The sequence below is a fragment of the Armigeres subalbatus genome, unplaced genomic scaffold (genome assembly GCF_024139115.2).
Source record: "Armigeres subalbatus isolate Guangzhou_Male unplaced genomic scaffold, GZ_Asu_2 Contig137, whole genome shotgun sequence".
NCBI classification, from domain to species: domain Eukaryota; kingdom Metazoa; phylum Arthropoda; class Insecta; order Diptera; family Culicidae; genus Armigeres; species Armigeres subalbatus.
In genome coordinates this window covers 192814-215692 of record NW_026942143.1, presented here as the reverse complement: position 1 = coordinate 215692, position 22879 = coordinate 192814, and the positions used below count along the sequence as shown (strand labels likewise).

Sequence of the window (22879 nt, the reverse complement as noted above, 5' to 3'; positions counted from 1 at the left end):
ATGTTTAAAATAATGTGGGAAATATTCTCGGCATGGCATGGGCATGTATCCATTGTACTTAATTGTCAGCATAGAAAAGCTTTCAATTTATAACTGTGGCAATGGTAATAGAACGAAAGTTAAAAATCAGGCCAAGTTACAAGTGCAAAATAGAGCCATTGAAAAAGAAGAACAATCACGTTTGATTCATTATTTGATTACATTTTTTTCCAAGGCAAACATTCCAAAACATGCAAATTATTTAAATAATAAAGCTAAGCTAAAGCTAACCTTTTTTTTTATTTTTATTAACGAGACTTTCAGCACTAGGCACTAAAGCTAAGCTAAAGCTAAGCTAAGCTAAAGCTAAGCTAAAGCTAAGCTAAAGCTAAGCTAAAGCTAAGCTAAAGCTAAGTGCTAAAGCTAAGCTAAAGCAGGGCTAAAGCTAAGCTAAAGCTAAAGCTAAGCTAAAGCTAAGCTAAAAGCTAAGCTGGGGAGCTAGGCTAAACTGAGCTAAAGCTAAGCTAAAGCTAAAGCTGGGGCTGGGCTGGGGCTGAGCTGGGAACAGGAGGCTGAGTGGGGCTGGGGTGGAGCTGAGGGCTGGGGGCTGGAACAGGATGGGAGTGGAGAGCTGGGGCTGGGGAGCTGGTGAGTGGGAGCTGGGAACAGGGAGCTGGTGGGAGTGGGGCTGGGAGCCTGGGGCTGGGGTGGGCTGGAGTGGGGGTGGGAGTGGGTGGAACAGGGGCTGGTGAGTGGGAGCTGGGGTGGAACAGGGGCTGGGCTGGTGGGTGGAACAGGTGGAACAGGGTGGGAGCTGGTGGGAACAGGTGGGGCTGAACAGGCTGGAGACAGGGTGGGAACAGGTGGGAGGTGAGGTGGGGTGGAACAGTGGGGTGGGGAACAGGGGAACAGGACAGGGGTGGGGCTGGGAACAGGGTGGGTGGGGCTGGGTGGAACAGGTGGGAACAGTGAACAGGGGTGGGAACTGGGGCTGGGGGTGGGGCAGGGCTGGGGGTGGAGCTGGGGCTGGAGTGGAACAGGGGTGAACAGGTGGAGTGGGAACAGGGCTGAGGTGGGGTGGGTGAACAGGTGGGAACAGACTGAGTGAGGTGGGTGGGGAACTGGTGGGGTGAGTGGGGCTGGGAACAGGAGGCTGAGCTGGGGTGGGAACAGGGCTGAACAGGGTGGGAGCTGGAACAGGGGGCTGGGGTGGGAACTGAACAGGAACAGGGCTGAGAACAGGTGGTGGGGAGCTGGAGCTGGGCTGGGAACAGAGATGGTGGGCTAACAGGTGGAACAGGAACTGGAACTAAGGGGCTGGAACAGGAACAGGGCTAACAGGGGCTGGGTGGGGCTAAGACAAAGCTAACTTGGGCTTCAGCTGGGAACTACTTCGCTTCTTCGCAGCTTGGAACTAAAGCTAAACAAGGAACTAGCTAAAAGCTAAGCTAAAAGCTTCGCTAAAGCTAAAAGCTAAAAAGCTAGCTAAAAGCTAAAGCTAAAGCTAAGCTAAAGCTAAACTAAAGCTGGCTAAAACTAAAGCTTAAAGCTGGCTAAGCTAAGCTAAAAGCTAAAGGCAATATAACTCAAGTACGGGTTCTCTCAAAAATGCCACGGTCTGATGTGTTGTGGAGAAAACAATCATGCTTGCACTGAAGTCGATCTAGAGTGCGGCGGCAATGAGCTCATTTTTCGACAGTTTGAACGCAGATCGGGCGGAAAAATCGAATGACAGATGGAGCACGAATCCACAGCTACCAAGATGCTGCTAAGATAGAACTACAGTCAAACCTCCATGAGTCGATGCTCTATGACTCGATATCGACTCATGGAAGAAAATTATGCCATATTAAAAAACATTTTCTGAGTTACTGTGATGGTCCCTTCAAACAGCTTTTCAAAGATTTCCCATTCCACATCCCGATGTGTCCATGAGCAGGGATTGAACTTATCATTTCATTATCATTTAGTATTCAGCCAATAACTCATTCCAGAGGCGGAATTCGAAAAAGTGTCGTATGGCGGACTTCTAGCACTTATTCCCCTCTGCAACTTTGTCTAAGGGTACATTGCTCTATGTCTAATATTCACCGCGGGAAACGCTAGTATCATTTTATATACTAAATGATAATAACACTTATTATCGTTTAGTATATTGAGTGTTCCTAGCGTTTCACGCTGTAAATATTAGACATAAAGCAAAGTACCCTTGGACAAAGTTATAGAGAGGAATCAGCGCTAGAAGTCCGCCATACAACACTTTTTGGGATTCCGCCTCCGGAATGAGTTATTGGCTGAGTACTAAATGATAATGAAATGATGAGTTCAATCCCTGTCCATGAGTCGATGGTCCCTTCAATATCGACTCATGGAGGGTTTGACTGTACAACATTTGTACACAGCTTGCGTCGAATTTTAAGTATCACAGTTAATTTATAGCTACCGTGAAAACCTGGTGATTTTCTACATTTTTAAGATGGCATCAGCTAGCTATATTGTTTAACTATTGCATAAGATAAAAATGCCCATAAAAATCGTTACGACGTTACTAATAAAGCAGTTTTGCTTAGCTAGATATATTTCCTCCCTTCCCCTACTGATCTCTGATATCTATCCACTCCACCTTCGTAACGCGTACAAACCCAGAACTGCACTGGCTATCCAGATCATCTTTGAATGCAATGCCTGATTAAGACCATGCAGGATCGTATATATGCCAGGTTTTTATACAATTATGGTGAGATTTGTTTTTCGGTAGTACTATGAAATTGGTGGGCAAATCTAATATAACATTCAACGTGTTTAAATAATTGGAAGCATTTAATTGTTACAACCCTGACCAAACCGCAAGTCTTTCGGTTCCCCAAAGCTAATGTTGTTGTATACGAATTATGAAAAATGTATTAAAAATATGATTTCGGCTCCGTAACGCTTAAATGAGCCTTCCACATATACAGATTGCAAAAACCGATACATACCAAAATTTCAAATTGATTGGTAGGAAAAAAATATAAACCGATTGAAAAATGTATTACTTACTACTAACTACTAAAGTTTATATTTTTTCGTGACGCGCTCATTTTTCAAATATGTGTGGCCCTGCATCTGTATCGAAAACAAAAAAAGTATTCTACTTCAAAATAACGGATAAAGCTGGGTAAGTTAATACTGAAATCAGTAAGATGAACGAAGGTGATCGAAACACTGAGTCGACGAAGGTTCAAACATTCAAACATTTGTCGTTATTTATTCAACGCAGCAATTCATTGTGGAACAGTTCAGAGGCCTCAGCTGACGAAATTGATGGCTATAACACAAAAAAGTGTATCAGTTCATTGTAAATTTAGAAACAATAATTTCTGGAAGCATGCACGATGTACAAAATCATAAGACAGAAACAAATAACGAAATGGTTGCCTAAAATAAGGACGCACAGTTCGGCGAGCCAACCAAATAATTTATAAGGAGCAGAAGATGACACCAGTTTAATATGTCGAGTCAGACAAAGGGAATGCGGTCGTTCTGATTGACAAACAGGATTCTAATGAACAGATGGGGATGGTGTTCAACACAAGCCCATTTAAATGTTGAACCGCTGAATTGTCACATATAATAAATTTTCTTTATAATGAAGTAAAAATAACGTTAGAGCAAAACAATTTTTGCGTTTTATGTTCTCTTCCCCTAAGAAGCAATATAAGAAAGATTTTCAGTGAAGGTAATTTCTATCGGCTTTGGTAGCGCTCATGTTGTTTGTCGGTGTCGGGGGACAACCTATCGAAGATCTATTGTGGAACAGTCGTTTCACCTAGTATGACATATGATTCATATCGATTGCACTGTATTTTGATTGCAATTTATTTGCTCAGTCATTTTGCATGCGAATAACAAGAATTCAGCAAAGAGGCTCTGAAGCAATCACGACCTGTTCATATTGTGTAATGATATTAATTTCATATATTGGAACCATTATTTATGTTCGATAAAAACCATCAAACTCATCAATTGAAATCGAATTGGCTACTGCTGCACCGTCTGAAACCGAAACCGAAGTAAAACGCAATACTTATTATCGAAATTGACCACTGAAGTGAATTCAGTAGCATTACACCACTGGAGAATTACCGATATAATCCAATCGTTCCGAAATTACCCACCCTGGTTGACATCGTTTCAGCAATTCGATTAAACGTTCGATTGAGCATCGGAGATTAAAACGACATTCCCAGCCCCGTCCCACACAATACCAAATCCAGATCCAACTCCAACAAAATGAAAAAAGAAGAGGTTGCCCTTTCGCCCAATACTCGAGAGCAATTTCATTCTCACTATCATGCACCGCTGAATCCCTTTTGGGACGGTTGTTTTAATCTTGGCTATTTTCATTGCCGTTCCAAAGCGGTTCCACTTGCCCTAAGGGGCGACCGACCCGGACAGGGATAGTGTGTAGGAAGTGTGGTGGCGTATTTTCTGTCTGTAGATGTCTTCCAGTGGACATTTTATTTTTTTCTACGGCTTTTTACATGCAGGCCTCGCACGAACGTGGGAGCGACTGGGTAATGAAAGGTCATTTGACCGCATCTATTATGGTACGGTGTTTTGGTTTGAATTCAAGCTTAATTAAAGAAAATTTCCTTTTGCCTATTTGGAATGTAAGCTGATACCTATGGGTTTCGTGTCGTGACTCCTCAGTGTTTCTATTTTTAAGCCAATCTTTGAATTTCGGTTTTTCATTTCCATTCCGATGAATTGGCCATAGCCTACATCGAGGTCAAACTGTCGAACGTCATTGGCCTGAATTTTGTTGATAGGCCATGACCATAGCGCTACGAAACGGATAAACCGCACCACCCAGGCAAAACTCGATGGAGTAAGTTGATCGCTAGAAATCCCACAAACTCAATGTGTGGCATTCCCATCCTCTTCGAAACGAAAAACGATACGGATCGTTTGCTCACTGCAAGCCTCACGTGGGATTGAAAGTGAAAAGCCTTCCGAAAATCCACTGCTGCTGGTCACCTATCGAAGGATAGAATAGTCTGTCGTTGTTGGATGGTTGGTTGGTTCGTTTCTTGGCATCGGCTTACAGAACGTTGTCTCACGTTCAACTCGACAACCAACAGACGACAATTTTTTTTTATTCGTTTTGATTATCCTGTTTGCTGTCTGAGCCGTTGGCACGGATGGCGGTCAGCATTGTCTAGGTATAGGATGCTTCGTTTATTCACTTTTCGAATTGATCCTGTTCAAAACCAAACAACTAACGCGTAGATGTAAAAAATATCTATATTTAGGGGAAGAGGCCCCAAAAAGCCCCCCCGATGCAAAACGCCTTTTGTGGTTTCCCTCATATTTACCGTCATTAAGATGTCCGTAACAAAACTAGATCTAAAATTATGTAGGATAGGCGAAGAAAGTTTCAAAATAGTGCATGGGAAGGTCGGAAAAACCGAAAATGTCCACATTTTGAAGAAACATCGAACATTTTGGCGAGGCAAAACGCCCTAGTGGCAATAACCTACAAAGTACTTGCGTCTCCACGGACTATCCATACTAGAATGCTGATTCGCTGACGGGTGGTACTTTGTTCACTAGGAGCTGCCAGCTAAAAGGCGTTTTGCCTCATGAGTTTTCCGGCAACAGAATATCACCACTTTTTTGAAATGTGAATATTATCAATATGATTGAGATTTTTGACAATTTTTGAATGGCATCAACTTATCGTCGTTTCCTTAAGATAAAGAATGTGTGTCCCAAATTTGGTTGAGATCGGCCAAGGGGTTCAGAAGGTACAATGAGTTGATCGATGACTAAGCAATACCCCCCCTCCCCCACACCCTCCCCCTTTTCCGAACAGCATCCATAACCCCTCTATCGTTGTCTCCTTAAGATAAAGAATGTGTGTTCCAAATTTGGTTGAGATCGGCCAAGGGGTTCAAAAGGTACACTGAGTTGATCGATGGCTAAGCAATACCCCTCCCCCCACACCCTCCCCCTACACCCTCCCCCTTTTCCAAAACAGCATCCATAACCCCCTATCGTCGTCTCCTTAAGATAAAGGATGTGTGTCCCAAATTTGGTTGAAATCGGTCAAGGGGTTCAGAAGGTACACTGAATTGATCGATTACTAAGCAAAACCCCCCCTCCCCACGCCCTCCCCCTTTACCGAACAGCATCCATAACCCCCCTATCGTCGTCTCCTTAAGATAAAGAATGCGTGTTCCAAATTTGGTTAAAATCGGACAATGCGTTCCGAAGTTATGCTGGAACATACATACAAACATACATACAAACATACAAACATTGAGTTTTATATATATATAATAAATAATAATAATATAATAATATAATAATATAAAAGATATAAAGATAAAGATAAAGATAAAGATAAAGATAAAGATATAGATAGATATAGATAGATAGATATATAGATATAGATATAGATAGATAGATAGATTACTTCTTGAAACATTGAAATGGAAAGAAGGCTGTACATTATTTTTGTTTTGATTATTTTTTACGGAGTGATTTTGGAATTACTATGAATTTGTATTCGATTTAAAGCTTGATTATAATGAAAAAACACCACTTAGAGCAGTGATGGTTAGCTTTAAAGTCGTTTTTATTCTCGCACAATAAAAACAAGCTGTTCTCGTACAAATTTGTGGTTGGAAAAACTGCGAGGTTTTTAAGCCAAGTTACTATTTTCGCTTTTGTATTATCATGAGGCTAGCCCGATGATACTTTTATACGAGTAAAGTATGATACACTGAAAACGGCTTTACTGTTGCTGTCGAAATACGTACTATCAAATGGGAGTGTACTTATTCTTATGACTCTTATGTCTTATGACAAGTGAAGATATTCCACTAAAAAGCTCAAAATAATGTTCTTTTTTTTTTGCCCCTTTGGATTGCTATGATCGGGGTGGGTTTGTGAAAATTGACAAGTGATTATGCCGGAAGAACTAGTCTACTTTGACCAAATGAACACCGGACTGTGGGAATCAGCTAACATAATCCTCTTGAAAACTTTCAGGAATGTGGTTTTCTCAGTCAAGTCAGTCACATAGGACAAAGTCTAGTCAAAATGTAAATTTGAATATGTCAGTATTGTTTGTATGTACGTTAGGCGTTGATTATTTATTGAGTCATTTCTATTATTGTGAGCTGTATAATTAATGTAAAACACTACTTGTCTTCTATATTTTAGATCTGTTATTGTCATTGTGTTGTTGTCGGTTGTCTGTCTGTTTTGTTTCAACATAAAGGTCTTATATAACTTTATCTTATTGGTGTTTTAGTCATTGTTAGATACAGTACAGTCAAGCCTCCATGAATCGATACTGAAGGGACTATCGACTCATGGAAATATGTAGAGATGTAGAAAAGGATTTCTTTGGAAAGCTGTTTGAAGGGACCATCACAGTAACCCAGAGAATATTTTTTAATATGGCATACTTTGCTTCTATGAGTCGATATGGCTAGTCTAAACAATTTCTCAAACAAAAATTTTACAAACAATCTGTTTAATAACTGAATCTAAAATATTCAATATTATTATTTCATTTTATGATCAATAATTTTTTTTAATTCTACGTTTTGTCTTGGCTGATTTCTGGTTTTCTATGATGTTAAGACTTCAAGTCATCAGAACCGATACAAAATTTATGCAAGAAATATTCATTGTTATGGAGAAACATAAATTCAGATTCCTATCATTAAGCTATTTTCTATTCATTTAATTGCATAATGCACCGACATTACTATTTTGAATTTTCCAACCTGATGTAAATCCTGATAAGTCTAAATAGTTCTCCACTCCCAATAGAAAACATTCTGAAAATTGAATGTCTCTAAAATACAAAGTAGATTTCTCAATTTCAATCTATATTACAACCTATCCTATCCTACCTATGGCCACGCGTTGGCTTCGCTACTTCCAGTTGACGAGAAATTGATTAATTTCCCGACCCCTTGGAGAGTGCCAATGAGCCCTAGCGGATCCTCTATGCAAGGATGTTATCAATCATTTAGTAATCTGCGTTCGATCATTTAGTAGTTTGTCAATAGCTCATTCTAGAGGCCTAATTTTAAAATGTATTGTATGGTGGACTTTTTGTGCGAAGGTTTTTCTACTTTTTACTTATGGATCCTGTACACCTCCGGTGGTGCAAAGGGCCGACTTGAAAGATCTCCATCCTGAGCGATGCCCGGCTATCGCTTTAACCTGTTGCCAGGTTAGATTTTGGTCGACTTCTTTTATTTCTTTATTGAGGCTTCGCCGCCATGAGCCTCTGGGTCTGCCTCTGCTGCGATGTCCCGCTGGGTTCCAGTCTAATGCTTGCTTACAGATTTCGTTTCCGCCCCTACGTAGAGTGTGTGGCCGACCCAGCCCACTTCCGATCCCGAATTTCTGTTGCTATCGGCCTCTGGTGACAACGACGATGGAGCTCGTTGTTTGAGATCCAGTTGTGAGGCCACCAGGCCTGAATTATATACCGCAGGCATCTGTTAATGAACACCTGCAGCCGTTGAGTGTTCTCCACTGATACACACCATGTTTCGCTAGCGTATAACAGCACAGATTTCACGTTAGAGTTGAAAATTCGTATTTTGGTGCGTTCACTTATCTGCCTGTTTTTCCAAATATTTCTTAAACTCGCAAAGGCAGCCCTTGCTTTCTTGATCCGTGCGCCTATGTCGATCTTGGTACCGCCGTCTGACGCCATTTGGCTACCAAGATATTGGAAGCTTTCAACATTCTCCACTGGTTGCCCGGCTACTGTGAAACTGGAAGGAGTCACCGTGTTTACATCCAACGATTTGGTTTTGTTGACGTTGATGACTAAACCTGCCGAGGAGGAGCGATCGGCAAGGTCGTTGAGCTTACTCTGCATATCAGAGCGCCGTTGCGCGAGTAGTGCAACGTCATCCGCCAATTCGAAGTCGTTTAGGTGCTCCATGGTTATAGGCTGCCATAACAGCCCGCGGTTTGGTTCACGGTCAATCGCATCTACCAGGATCTCATCGATTACGATGAGGAACAGTAACGGTGATAGAATACATCCTTGCCTCACACCAGCTACGACCCGGATAGGGTCGGACAGGACCCCATTGTGCAGCACTCTACACGAAAAGGCCTCGTACTGTGCTTCGATGAGGCCGATGATTTTCTCAGGAACCCTTGCGTCTCAGGGCGCCCCACATATTCTCGTGATTGAGACGGTCGAAAGCTTTTTCGTAGTCAATGAATACCAAGTAAAGGGACTCTTGGAATTCGTTGACCTGCTCCAAAATGATGCGGAGCGTGACAATATGGTCCACACAGGATCTTCCGGCACGGAATCCGGCTTGCTGCCGCCGGAGAGTCGCATCGATCTTCTCCTGAATCCGGGCTAGGATAATTTTGCATAGAACTTTGAGAACGGTACACAGCAACATAATGCCTCGCCAGTTATCACATACAGTCAGGTTACCCTTTTTGGGCACCTTCACTAAGATACCTTGCATCCAGTCGACCGGGAAAGTTGCGGTGTCCCAGATATTACAAAATAAACGATGCAGTAGTTGAGCGGATGTCATGGGGTCAGCTTTGAGCATCTCGGCTGATATGCGGTCGACCCCTGGGGCTTTATTCGATTTCATGCTTTGGATGGCTGTTTGAATCTCTAGCAGTGATGGAGCTTCGGTATTGACACGTGTTATACGTCGGATCCTAGGCAGATCATGCCGAGGTGGTGATGGCCTGGTTGGCACTTGAAAAAGTTGTTCGAAGTGCTCGAACCAGCGTTTCAGCTGGTCAGTTGGGTCGGTCAATAACTGATCATTCGCGTCTTTCACAGGCATCGTTGCATTCATCTTCGCCCCGCTTAAGCGTCGTGAGATATCATAGAGAAGGCGAGTGTCCCCGGTTGCGGCGGCTCTCTCTCCTTCGTCGGCCAGAGAGTCTGCCCACGCTCGCTTGTCCCGTCGACATGAGCGTTTTACTTCCTTCTCAAGAGCCGTGTATCGTTGACGGGCTAAGACTTTGGCTCCTCTGGTTTTCGATCGCTCTATCGCGGCTTTGGCTTCTCTTCGCTCCTCTATCTTCCTCCAGGTCTCATCGGTGATCCATTGTTTTCTCTGGGTGCGTAGTTCACCCAGATTGTTCTCGCTGGTGGCGATGAAGGCATTCTTGATGGCGGTCCATTGGTCTTCCACGCTGCCACCTTCCGGAATATCTGCAGCACGCGTCTCCAGTTCTTCAACGAAGGACCGTTTCACCGTGGCATCTTCCAGTCGGCGTGTGTTGAATCGTCGTCCAACTCTTTCCTCCTGCCGACGAATCCGCGCAATGCGCAGGCGTATTTCGCCGATGAGGAGGTGATGATCAGACGCGATATCGGCACTACGTTTATTCCGTACATCAAGAAGGCTCCGTTTCCATTTTCGGCTGATGCAGATGTGGTCGATTTGATTTTCTGTAAAGCCGTCACGGGAGACCCACGTGACCTTGTGAACCGGTCGATGAGGGAAGAGCGATCCCCCGATCACCATGTCGTTATTACCACAAAATTCTGCGAACAGCTCTCCGTTTTCGCTCATTTCTCCGAGACCATGGCGTCCCATAATGCGCTCATGGTTCGAGTTGTCGGATCCGATCTTCGCATTGAAGTCGCCCAAACAGATCTTGATATCACCCTTCGGAATTCTATCTACGACGGCATTGAGTTGACTGTAGAAGTTCTCTTTGTCTTGCAGATCGGCAGCATCGGTTGGCGCATAACATTGGATTATAGTAAGGTTTCGGACCCGTGTTCTAAATCTGGCAACGATTATCCTTTCACTTATAGGTTCCCACTTCATAAGCGCAGAGTGTGCCTGAGCGCTTAGTAGGAAGCCAACTCCGCGATGCCGGGGAGCGTGTTCACCTCGTAAACCAGAGTATAGCAGAACTTGTCTTGACGGCGTTCTGTGTTCTCCAAAGTTTGGCCAACGGACTTCACTCAGTCCCAGGATCTCAAGCTTCATGCGGCGTGCCTCATTGGCAAGTTGTGCCAATTTACCCTGCTGGGCTAGGGTTAAAACGTTCCATGTTCCTATTCGTGTCCGTTGTTTCGCGCTAAGAGTCGTCGCCGTAAAATCAGTCCGTATTCTTTCATTATCGGATTCTCGAACAAATTGATGTTTCGGGAACAGTAGGTTGTTGGCCCAAGGTTCCCTATCCACCGGGATGGGGCTGCCATCTTAGGTATAGCTTCCGGGGAATAGCATTTCATACTCAGCCGCTGGATGCCAGAACAGACGCTGTTGGAGCCGCACCTCCTTGGTGGACAGACGCTCGATCAGTCGGGTTAAATTTGTTTAAAGTCCCACCCAACACCAGGACTAGGCTAGTGCGCTTTGAGCGGCACACGGTCGCTTTGATAGGGCCTGCTTGGGGACACATGCAGCTTTTTATAGAAGTTCAACAGAGCCCACTGTCGAACCCCACCACATCCTAGGCAGACCCCACAGTACGCACCCTCTCACTCTAGCTGATGTCAGAAGGACAACAGTGCCCAGGCTGCACTACCAGCTAAGTACGCAACCCTTAGCTGGCGGTCAATTGTCATCGGAAGACCCGTGGAAGCGTGAGTATTGGAACTTGTGAGGACCAGAGCTATGTTAGGCGCCCCTTCCCGGATGTCAACTCACCATTTCGCAGCCCAAGGTTTTTCTACAACTCTCTTTAACAGGTCGATGTTCGAATTCCACTATTAAAGGAGTTACGGTGCTAGTTGCTATACTTATACTAAATGAAAACAAAATATGCAATCATTTAGTCTAAGTTACTGCTACTAGAGCTATAGCTCCGTTATTAGTGAAATTCAAACAACGAACTGTTAGGAAGAGTTGTACATAAACCTTTGCACTAGAAGTCCACCATATAACACATTTTGAAAATTATAGATACGATAGATACCAAACTTCAGCGTATTGTTCGAAACGCAGCGTTTTATGTATAAGTTATTGACAAACTAATAAATGATCGAAAGCAGATTACTAAATGATCGATAACATCCTTGCCTCCATGTAAAGAGCTATACCTGATAAGTATGCCAGATGAATATTATTTTCAGTACCGTCAATCCCCGTGACCTTGGCTAGGGTGCTCAAAATAATGTTCTGTATAAAAATCTGGAAAAATACAGTTCTAAGAAAAAAATGGGGAAAATCAAGTACAGACAATAGTAGTGTTAAAACGAATTCAATGACACGTGAATTTGAGGCATACTTTGCATAGAGAACAATTCTTGGCCGCAATAAGTTAAAAAACATGTTTTTGCATTAAATTGGATGAATAACAATCAAGCTTGAAATGTTGATAATACAAATTTTCAATGAAATGTTTATAATGCAGTTTTTCCCATATACCTAGGTTTTGTTCGCTGTAAGTGGTTTTACAAAATTAAAACGGTGTAGGATATAAACGTTATAGCTAAATCGAATTGTAATGATTCGAGACTTCGAAATTCGACATATTTTTCTTGACTTACTTAATCATTTTCAACGCAAATGTTTCATAGAGAATATGATGGGCTTTAGAGTGCAAGGCATAACATTTTAATTCTGGAATAAATTAATAATTCAGATGAAATAATTACATTACCGATCACTATTAATTTTTCTTCAAAATCGGCTGAAGAGCTCACCTGAAACAAAACAAGAAAAATGTTATTAGGCACTTTTGAAAATCGAATTAGCGTTTCGGTAAAAGTTAAACTTAAATAATTTAGAATATCCTATTCTTTTAAAATGAATGAATAAATAAAATTGTAAATGGTTGTGTAATATATGTAATATCAAGCATCTAGTACGTAGAAAGATGGTTTAGGGTCATTTGACTGAATGTCGTTTGGCCGAATGCCATTTGAACGAAAGGGCCATTGGCCTCATGCCATGTGGCCGAATAGTTAGTTTTTTTTCGTATAAAGTGAAGAAAAAAGTAAGAGGTCCGAAGTGAGTACAGAACAGATAACAGGGTCTTCGAGCTTTGTATCAAAAGTTCGGTTTTGGAGTGATCCTATAGCCTTTACATATATTTAGTATACGAGAAAGGATGGAAAAGAGGCTGAACCTAGATATACAATTCAAAGTAGTTCAAACAGACCGCCAAATATGGGAATTAGGGGAACCAAATATTCCACCAGGATCGATTAAGTTCTACACAGATGGATCAAAAATGAATGACAGTTTTGGAGCAGGAATCACAGGCCCAGGACTAAACTTATCAATACCAATGGGAAAGTGGACTACTGTTTTCCTTGCAGAAATATATGCAATCTTAGAATGCACATTCGTATGCTTGCAAAGAAAATACAGACATGCCCGTATTTGTATATTTTCAGATAGCCAGGCCGCTCTAAATGCATTAAAATCATTCAAATGCCAATCTAAATTGGTTTGGGAATGCATAAAATTGTTGAAACAACTAGCTATTTCAAACCAAGTGCATCTGTACTGGGTGCCGGGACATTGTGGCATCGAAGGAAATAAAAAGCGGATTTACTCGCAAGACAAGGTTCAAATGTCCAGTTCATAGGACCCGAACCTTTCTGCGGAGTCTCTACATGTGTTATACAAATGGAGATTAAAAACTGGGAAGATAATACTATACAGTCGAGCTGGATTGCTTCGAAAGCCTTAAGACAGGCTAAACAGTTCATCACTCCAAACAAGAAAATGTCGAATAAATTGTTGAGCCTGAAAAAAAGTTCTCTGAGAATAATTATTGGTTTGCTTATAGGTCATTGTCCTTCAAGATATCATTTGAAAAAGATAAACAGAAGTCAAACTGATATCTGTCGCTTCTGTGATTGTGAGATTGAGACCTCTCAACATCTGCTGAGTGATTGTTCAGCACTATTCGTGCGAAGAAAGAAGTACTTTGAGAAGGGCATATTAAGTCCTATCGATATCTGGACAGCAAACCCCAATGTGGTAGTGAAGTTTATAGAAACGGTTGTACCAGTTTGGGGTTCTTCGCATCGACAGACAATGGCGGTAACCCTAAATGGTAACTAGCTATTCTGAGTAGATGCAACACTAAAAAGGGGTATACCACAATAGATCAACGTAATGGTCGCAGTGGTTAAAATCCCAACAAAAAAAAAAAAAAAATACGAGGAAGGCAAAAATAAGGATTAAGGTATTCGGAAGCAGAAGGAGCAAGAATAAGAAAGAAGGAATAAGGAAGAAGGAAGTAAGATAAAATAATAAAAAAGGAAGAAGTTGTAAGAAAGCCGAAAAAGGGAAGACAAAGAAAAAAGGAAGAAGAAAGAAGGGAATCGACGAAATATGAATCAAGAAAGAAAGGAAGAGAAAAATAAGGATGAAGGTATGGAATAAATATGGAGGAAAAAGGAAGAAAATATAAGATACAAAGAGGAAGGAATGAGAAAAAAGACCGAAGGAAGAATGAAGAAGAGAGAAGGAGGAATGGATAAAAAAGAAGGAGGAAGGAGGAAGGAAGAAGAAAATATGAAAAAGAAAGAAAGAGGGAGAAAAAAGTAAGATCGAAAAAAAGAAGGAAAAAGGCTAAAGAAGAAGGAAATATAAAGCTTAGCTTAGCTTGATTGACTGTACACTTCGTACACCCAACCGGCGGCGGTTGTTAGATTTTCTAACAATTCTGTATAATAATCTACCAAAACCTGTATAAGAACTGGGCGTATGCGAATATCTTAGATTTTTATACAAAACATGTAAGAAAAGCTTACAAAAATGTTAGATTCTTATTCAATATTTGTATAAGATTCTAGCAAATTCGCATATGCCCTGTTCTTAAACAGGTTTTGGTAGATTCTTATGCAGAATTGTTGGAAAGTCTAACAACCGCAGGATGGGTGTAGTTGCTAGTAGTGATTGACCGAGAAACAATAAATATGCACAGCTCAGAAATTGAATGGCCTTCTTGGGATTAGAAAACTATTCTCACACTACATGCTTTGCAGTTTATTTAATTCAAGATGAAAACGATGCCGGCCACGGCCTCACAGCCAATTTAGGATTAGAATAGGAAATTTAGTTCGATACTAATTGCTACAAAAGACCGAGGAATCTGTATTTCCGTGAGTGCCACGGGAAAGGAATAGTTGGTTAGATGAGTGGTTAATCCAAAGGAAGTCGCCTTGGTAAACGATTTGAGAATTATTTTGAACGATGTTTTGTCGCAGTAATTTACTCACCCGCACAAAGCAGAATCAAACACTCTGATCACGGGATCCTTCTGGTTACAATATAAAGCAAGATCAAATGTGAGCTAAAGGTTTGATATTTTAATTAATTTACTCACGGGCACAAAGCAGAACTAAACTTTCCTTTGTATGGGCAATCGTTCTGCGTCCAATAAAAAACTCGAGCAAACGCGAACTGAAGGCTTTACTCTCTGATTAATTTGCTCTCCCACGCAAAGCAGAAACACACTCTTCTTTGATCGCGCGATCGTTCTGCGTCCAATATAAAACACGAGCAAACTCGAACTGTAGGCTTTACTTTCTCAGTAGAAGAAGAATGAAGGAAAAATAACAAAGTTAAAATTAATAAGGATTACTTCACACAATTATAAATTCTCACGTCTCATTTCTCAATTGTTGGGGGGTCCCGTAGCGTAGTTGGCTACACGTTCGCCTTTCAAGCTGAATGGTCATGGGTTCGATTCCCAGCCCTCCACCAAAACCCTCGTCAGTCGCCGGATGCGCAGCCTATGCGGTGGCGTATTGGGTTGCACACTTCACCGTCACGGCTGCCTGATGACGACTGACAACTTGTTCTTCTCGGAGGCATTCCTCTAACGTTACCCGGATAAATGGCAACCGGACAATGCAACGATCATTGGATACACGACATGGACAAAACGAACACAATGGACTCACGACGAGATGGACCAGCAACGACAACAACAATGAATAATGGAAAAATCTAAAAATAGATTCTGTGTGGATTCTGGCTGCAGAATACCACAGTAGATCTCGGCACAGTAGCGGTTAAGTAACACAGAGTGCCTATCAAATAAATAAAGAAATAAAAAAAAAATCTCAATTGTCACATCTCACTTCACACTTCTCGGTCTTCACCTTTCACTTCTCATTATACACATCTCGCTTTTTACATTTCGCATCTTACTTTTCACTTCTCACTCTACTCTTCTCATTTTTCACTTCTCACTTTGTATTTCTAATTTATAATTTCTCATTTTTCACTTCTCACCTTCATTTTTCACTTCTTGCTTTTCACTTTTCATTTCTAAACTCACTTCGTAATAAGATGTGAGTAGATCTTATTTCTTATTAGGTACTAGCTACATGCACCCGACTTTGCTCGGGATTGAAATAGAAGTTTGTGCTACTAGTTGCAGAAAGATGATTTTATTATAAATCTATCCAACAAGGTTTGACAAGTTGGATAAATAGTACGAGGGCTGAAAAAATCGAGTTTTGCAACGAGCTGCACACGAAATTTCTCGCAATGACGAAAAATGTGCTTCAATAAGAGAGTTCATCCCGGGACATCCAGGGACAAAAAATCCCGGGAATTATGAAATTTCGGGATTTCCCGAATCCCGGGAATCATTTCTTACAATTCCGAAAATGCCGGGTTCCCGGGACAATTATAAATTACTCATGAAGATAAAAAAACAATAACTGTATTCAAGTTTTGCTCGAAAAGCATTCGAATCGCTTTAGCATAAGCATTAGCATTAGCATTTAGCAGTTCGCACAAATTCGTAGGTGGTACAAGCCAAGAATATTGTATGAGAGTAGTATCACTTTCATCCGTTACCACAGATATTGATTTGGGACTTAATTACTAACTCTTAGATGGAAGCAATGCACTCTTATGGATTTTTTTTTTTCTAATTTCAAGAAAACATGTGATCTAATCTTGAATTTTAGGTTTTGAAAAAAAAAAAGGTTTGAACATTGCCAATAAAATGTGACCACTTCTTCAATATTTTTAAAAGTTTGAAGATTGTTTTGAAAGCAACAGAATAAGCGTATTTCTAAACAAAGGCTATTAAAATTTAAAGCAAAAAGATGCTACTAAAAATGGATAATGACATAAATGAGTATATTGCTTCTTGGATTCATAATATGTAAACCTTTAACAATAAAAAAATGAAGATTTGGAGCACACGCAGGGTAGCAACAGAAAACGATACAAATTAAGCCAAATTAAGATTGAGGACATATTTGGCATCCCAGCCTGAAATGACTTAAATTTTCCACAATTTTCCAAGCCACTCAACCTGTTTGTAGCTTCATATAAAAGTAATGGTTTTATAATTATTTCCAACTAAAACGTACAGAATAAAAAGGTTCAGAATAATAAAATAATACCTTGCGATACCAAGATTCTTGAATTATTTAACCCAATAACTTGAATACGGCTCCGTTATGCCAAAAAAATTTGAGCCAAATAAAACACTTTTGTAGATATGCTCTTTATTTTCAAAACATATTTGGCGTAAACTAGTGTATGAAATCAAGAAACTGATTGATCTTTAAAAATAATATGGTAAATCGTACATAACTTTTTGTAGAAAAAATATACACCTATAAAACAACCTACAAAATACAATATAGGCTGAGCTTTCCAACAATGTAATGATATTTAAAATCAGTGGATGTAAACCTTGCAAAAAATAGTAAAAAAAATATTCAAGATGGCGGCCCAATTCAATATAATTGCCTCCATTTTTTTATTGAAAAATTGAGGCCACACACTTCCACACTTCAGTAGAGAAATGTTGTAGCTATGACAGTTTTGATGAGTCAAAAATTTCACAAAAATCGAGGGGTCCATAAAAATGATTCGTGTATAACTAACAAGGGGTCCATCTTTCTGAGGAATTTAACTCTGATGCTTCATATACTCGCCGAAAGCTTTCGAATGAACATAAATTTAGGAGTCTTGAGAACCTCGTTCAAATAGTGACCCGGTCTCAGCGAGAATTACTCTTCCTGCTTTTTTTATTTTACTTTATTTCTTTATATTTACTTTACTGTTGGATTGACCGCTTCCAGTCTTACAAAAATATCATGTTTACCTTCATGTTTTTTCCTTGTTCTCTCATCCTTCACTCGCCTTCTATTTTTTAATTTATTTCCTTCCTTCCCTCTTCTGTCTGTAGCGTTCTTCTTACACATTTTCCATTGTTTTTCTTATATATTTCCCTTTTTCCGTATCGCTTCATTTGTTCACTAAGTGGATCGCGTGAAGCAAACGACAGGTAATAACGTTAAGTAGTTTTTCGCTTTTGCTCACCTTCAGGATACACGAATAGATAGAAATTTGTGAGAGAAAAATCGCGATATGAGGGCTAGGATGGGCATTGTGGCAACCACTATGTCGTGATTGTCCTTGATTAAGCAATTCATTTTTTGAAAAAAAAAACGCTCCTCCCTTTTTTGCCAATGGGGATTCTACTCCCTATAATCGTCACTATGGTTAGAGAATATTTATTTGTACCAAATTTGGTTGTAATTGGTCCAGGGATTTAGAATTTACACAAAACTGTTTATTTTCTAAGCAATTTGTTACTCCATTTTTAACTACATACCTACTCCACTTCTCCATAACACTGTGTCTAATATGCAAGTAAATTTTGTTTTGAAAACATAAAGTTAGCGAGATGAAAATTCATTGGAAAATTATTTGGATTTAAAGAACATCGAGTAAGGGAGGTATCGACGTATTGAGGCAACGCAGTAGGCTGGATTCAATTGACTTTGAATTAACCGAGTATGGGAAAATATCGAGTAATAGAACATCGTGTTAGGGAGAGTTCATTGCATATGTGACTGTTATGCTTTCACGGGCAGCATAGCACTGTTTTAAACGAATTAATATGTAATTGCATTACATTTAAAAATCTAACATTTCATTGTCTGTCAACATGATCCGCTGCGTTTGTATCACGAACTGCCCCAAGCATGTTCCAAATGGAAGCATACACTTTAAAATAAGTTTCTTTAAATTGCTGGAAATCAATTGTTGATTATAGTTTTTGACAGGTAATACACTGCCCTTGATCATTTTGGTTGATTTAGTAAATCGTTTGCAGTAATGCAGTCAATTGAGCTTTCTGAACGAATCACAGGCTTTCTACAAAATGAACAAAAATGCTATCGTGGGCAGCAAGATGAATACAGTGGTGTATTCATCTTGGTGGGCAGTACATAGCTGTGAACAAGTGACCTTATATGCAACGGTAAAGTAATGGCAACGAGGAATTTTATCAAAAAATGTCGGAAAGGGCAGTTACTATATTTCATTTCAATCAGGTTGTGATTAATTTGGTTGAATGAAATCGTATCCAGCGGCGAATAGGTTAATGTTTCCCAATATCTTCTTTTTTTACCATTTGAGAGCTAACAAACAGAGCTTATTAATCTCTGTCATTTACTGTGGAACTAGGATGTGACAATTCATTTGAGATTGTCTTGGTTTTTATTAGGTTTTTATAGTCGACTACTCTGACGAGATGGTTGCCAAAAGAATGTGATCCAAAATCTTCCAAATATTATGTATCAAAATTTGATGTTTTTGCGTCCATTGTATTCATTATTTATGTAAGAAAAAACTCAAACTCCAAAATTCACATTTATTGCTAAATAATAACTTTCAAAACCATCAACAAGGCCAAAGTAACAATGAACTGCCTTATGGGAAATGCTCCGCCGCCGATCGAAGGCATCGATTCAAGCTGCTGATCACCGGTACGATTTTGACAGAAAAGCAATTCGATTTTTAATGATCATTTACCTGGCACATCCTATCCTTGCTGTGGAAGTGCTTAATTATTACTAAGATTCGATACGACAATTCACAATTCTATGTGATGTAATTTTAGTTTCTAAGCGTAATCGAAAAAAAAACCAAATCTTCATATCACATTTACTCTTGATGGTCTGAATTCTATAATGCTGGACGAAAACATAGGGTGGGGGACCATTTGGGCAGCACCCCCTATTCCCGCCCTCAACATTAATAACTCGACCGCGTTCCAACCAAATGGCTTGATTTTTTGTACATCACTAGATATCGACAAAAACTAACCATGTACTAAAAAACAAGTAATTCGGTTGTAATGCGATAGAGTAATGAACGTTGCGGACGGGAATAGGGGGTGCTGCCCAAATGGTTCTCTACCCTACATACAAACATACAGAACCAATTCATTTTTAAATATACATAACATATGAAGTTTTTAGTGCTTATTGTTCATCAAATTGTTTTTTTTTTTGTATCATATTAAACACAGTAATTATTTATTTATTATTCATTCAAATTCAAATTCACATTATGTCACTAGTTAAATCTTGAAATGAAATCAACTTCACCTACTATAACAATAACTATCTGGTTGTCTAATCCAATTGTACTTATCGTCGAACGTCATTCGATGTCATCGAGAGCCAAAGAGCACTCACCCTGCTCGTTCTGACCATTGTGGTCCAGTTGTATCCAGCTCAATCAGTCGGTGGCAGGGTTCTCCATTCAACTAGATTCAAACCTTCAATGAGTCAACAGCCAGGTCAATAGCGAAGATAGCACAACACCAATTGCATGCACGCTATTTCAGTCAACGAACGGCGGGGAACGATTGAACCCTGGCGAATGAGTAACAGTTAACTCTATTGAGCTCAATTGGACAAGGTCGGTTTCGATACGATGTCCAGTTTTGCCCTGTCATGTCGTTCTTGTTTAAAGCAATATATTATCCCATTGAACGAGTATCCCGGTAGGTCCTTACTAACACTTGACTTTCAATAATGAATTTCGATTGTATACTTATTTATTTTTCCCCCAAGTGTAACAACTAACTAGCAGTAAATCGTATTTTGCAGACCGTCCCATGTGTCGCTGAAAGGGTGATAAATTTTAACAATGCCGCCCACGGCAGGCGTTGATGGAACCTCGTTAATCTTGCCCTTAATTTTCCGTTTCCTTTTTTTTTTCTCGGAACCCTTGAGTCCCATTTTTCTCGCGCCAAGTGCAAAATCTAGGCATTTTGGTTGTAAAAAAAATACTTTGCCCCACCTAGCCACCATTTCGCAAGGCGCGTAATCCCGGCTCTAATCCAATATTTGCCCGAACACTCGCCGTATCATTAATAATTTACTGAGCAAATAAATTAGCACACACTTGGCCCAGTTGTAGCTCGCTGAAGCAAGCAGCAGCCACCTGCAAGTGCCTAAGTGCCTCATCTGTCCTGGATCGGGCGGGAGCATCCGTACTTTACTTGTACCGATGTGTAAACATTTGCTGCTGTCGAGTGTTGGCTGGTAAACCCTCGATCTCCCATTCGGTCGGTGGCTCCTAACGCCACCGTGTCCGTGTGTCCCCAACCAAGCGTCTCCATGGACTTTTATTTTCCATTATCAAGCGCAACCGCCATCCAGTCCGGGGAGGGACAGCAGTTTTCTCAAAAGTGCGGTCGGCAGAATTTAGGGTTCTTGTGATGTTTGATGACATAATAAAGATTTGAGCATTTGACGACAGGATGGCTCAAGTTTTGAGTTGTAGAAATTGATATTTACAGGAAATCTTATTTCTATTATACTGATTACCATTAAATCCGAAGATGCTAAGCTTATTTATAATGATATAAACCAACTAACCAACCAACTAATTCTCATAATATCGTTTGTTGTCTCCTCAAGCCGCACTATGTGGTTTACAGCCGCACCACCCTGGTAGGGTAGCCGATGGACTCGAGTGGTACAAATCGCAACAATCGTAAAACAAAAGAAAAGAGCAGACAGCAGTGTTATTGCTTTTGGTGTCAGCCACGCGTGGAAGCGGCGCGGTGTGGATAGCCTATTGCTGTTTGGCAGCAGCAGCAACGGCAGTTAGTAAATTGTAGGCAGGAACTACACAAGCCATGTATCAACAAGCCCGTGTGGTTGGTAGACAATTAATTTCCGTTGAAGCCCTGCCTGGTGGTGTGGAGACAGTAGTCAGCTGTTTGGATTGCTGTTTTAGCAGCGATTAAGGAGCTTTATCACATACAGGTTGACTTCGGGTTGTAATTTCTAATTTACGATGTGTATTACATGGAACGACCGCTGACAGATAAGACACACGATGAGGATTTGAAATTGCTTCCAGTAGTCGATAGCGGAAAATTAACTTTGAGGCAAAGTTTGTTATCAGTTTAGTAATTGTATGTACGATAGAGCCCGTACGAACATAACAATAAACAGTATCACGAAAAATAGTGTGACATAAAAATTGGCTAGCCTTTGAAGCTATGAACCAGCCAACACTTTGAAGCTAAAATAAACCAATGGGTTGTCATGATTCGAATCCATAATTTTTCCCTAGAAAGTTTTTTTTCTTGTATTTAATTCATGTGAAAGAAAATGAATAGAAGTGGTGAAATGACTTCCCGAAAGATGATAATCAGCAGATAAATGGAAAAACGTCAAAGTTGTTCCAATTTTGAAGCCGGACAAAAATCCAGCTGAGGCTTCTAGTTATCGCCCAATCAGTTTGCTTTCTTCAATAAGCAAACTGTTTGAAAAGATTATTTTAAATAGAATGATGGTTCATATTAATGACAATTCTATTTTTGCTGATGAGCAATTTGGTTTTCGCCATGGGCATTCAACCACTCATCAGTTATTAAGAGTTACGAACTTAATTCGGCTCAAAAAATCTGAAGGATATTCGACTGGAGTTGCTCTTCTTGATATAGAGAAAGCATTTGACAGTGTTTGGCATGAAGGTTTGATTGCAAAATTGATGAATTTTAATTTTCCTCTGCACATCACTAAACTGATCCAAAATTATTTATCAGATCGCTCGCTGCAGGTAAACTATCAGAATACTAAATCTGATAGATTACCTGTAAGGGCTGGTGTCCCCAA

General features: G+C 40.3%; 2 protein-coding genes across 2 annotated transcripts in view; both read right to left on the bottom strand.

Annotated features, from left to right (window-relative positions):
- Positions 1–22879, bottom strand: part of LOC134202716 (axotactin-like) — a 162791-nt gene that overhangs the window by 95610 nt on the left and 44302 nt on the right.
- LOC134202717 (uncharacterized) lies at positions 458–21369 on the bottom strand. The gene is made up of 2 exons (XM_062677725.1): positions 21250–21369; positions 458–1243 (listed from the first exon to the last, which is right to left on the bottom strand). Exons 1-2 carry the CDS (start codon positions 21367–21369, stop codon positions 458–460), a joined length of 906 nt encoding a protein of 301 aa, XP_062533709.1.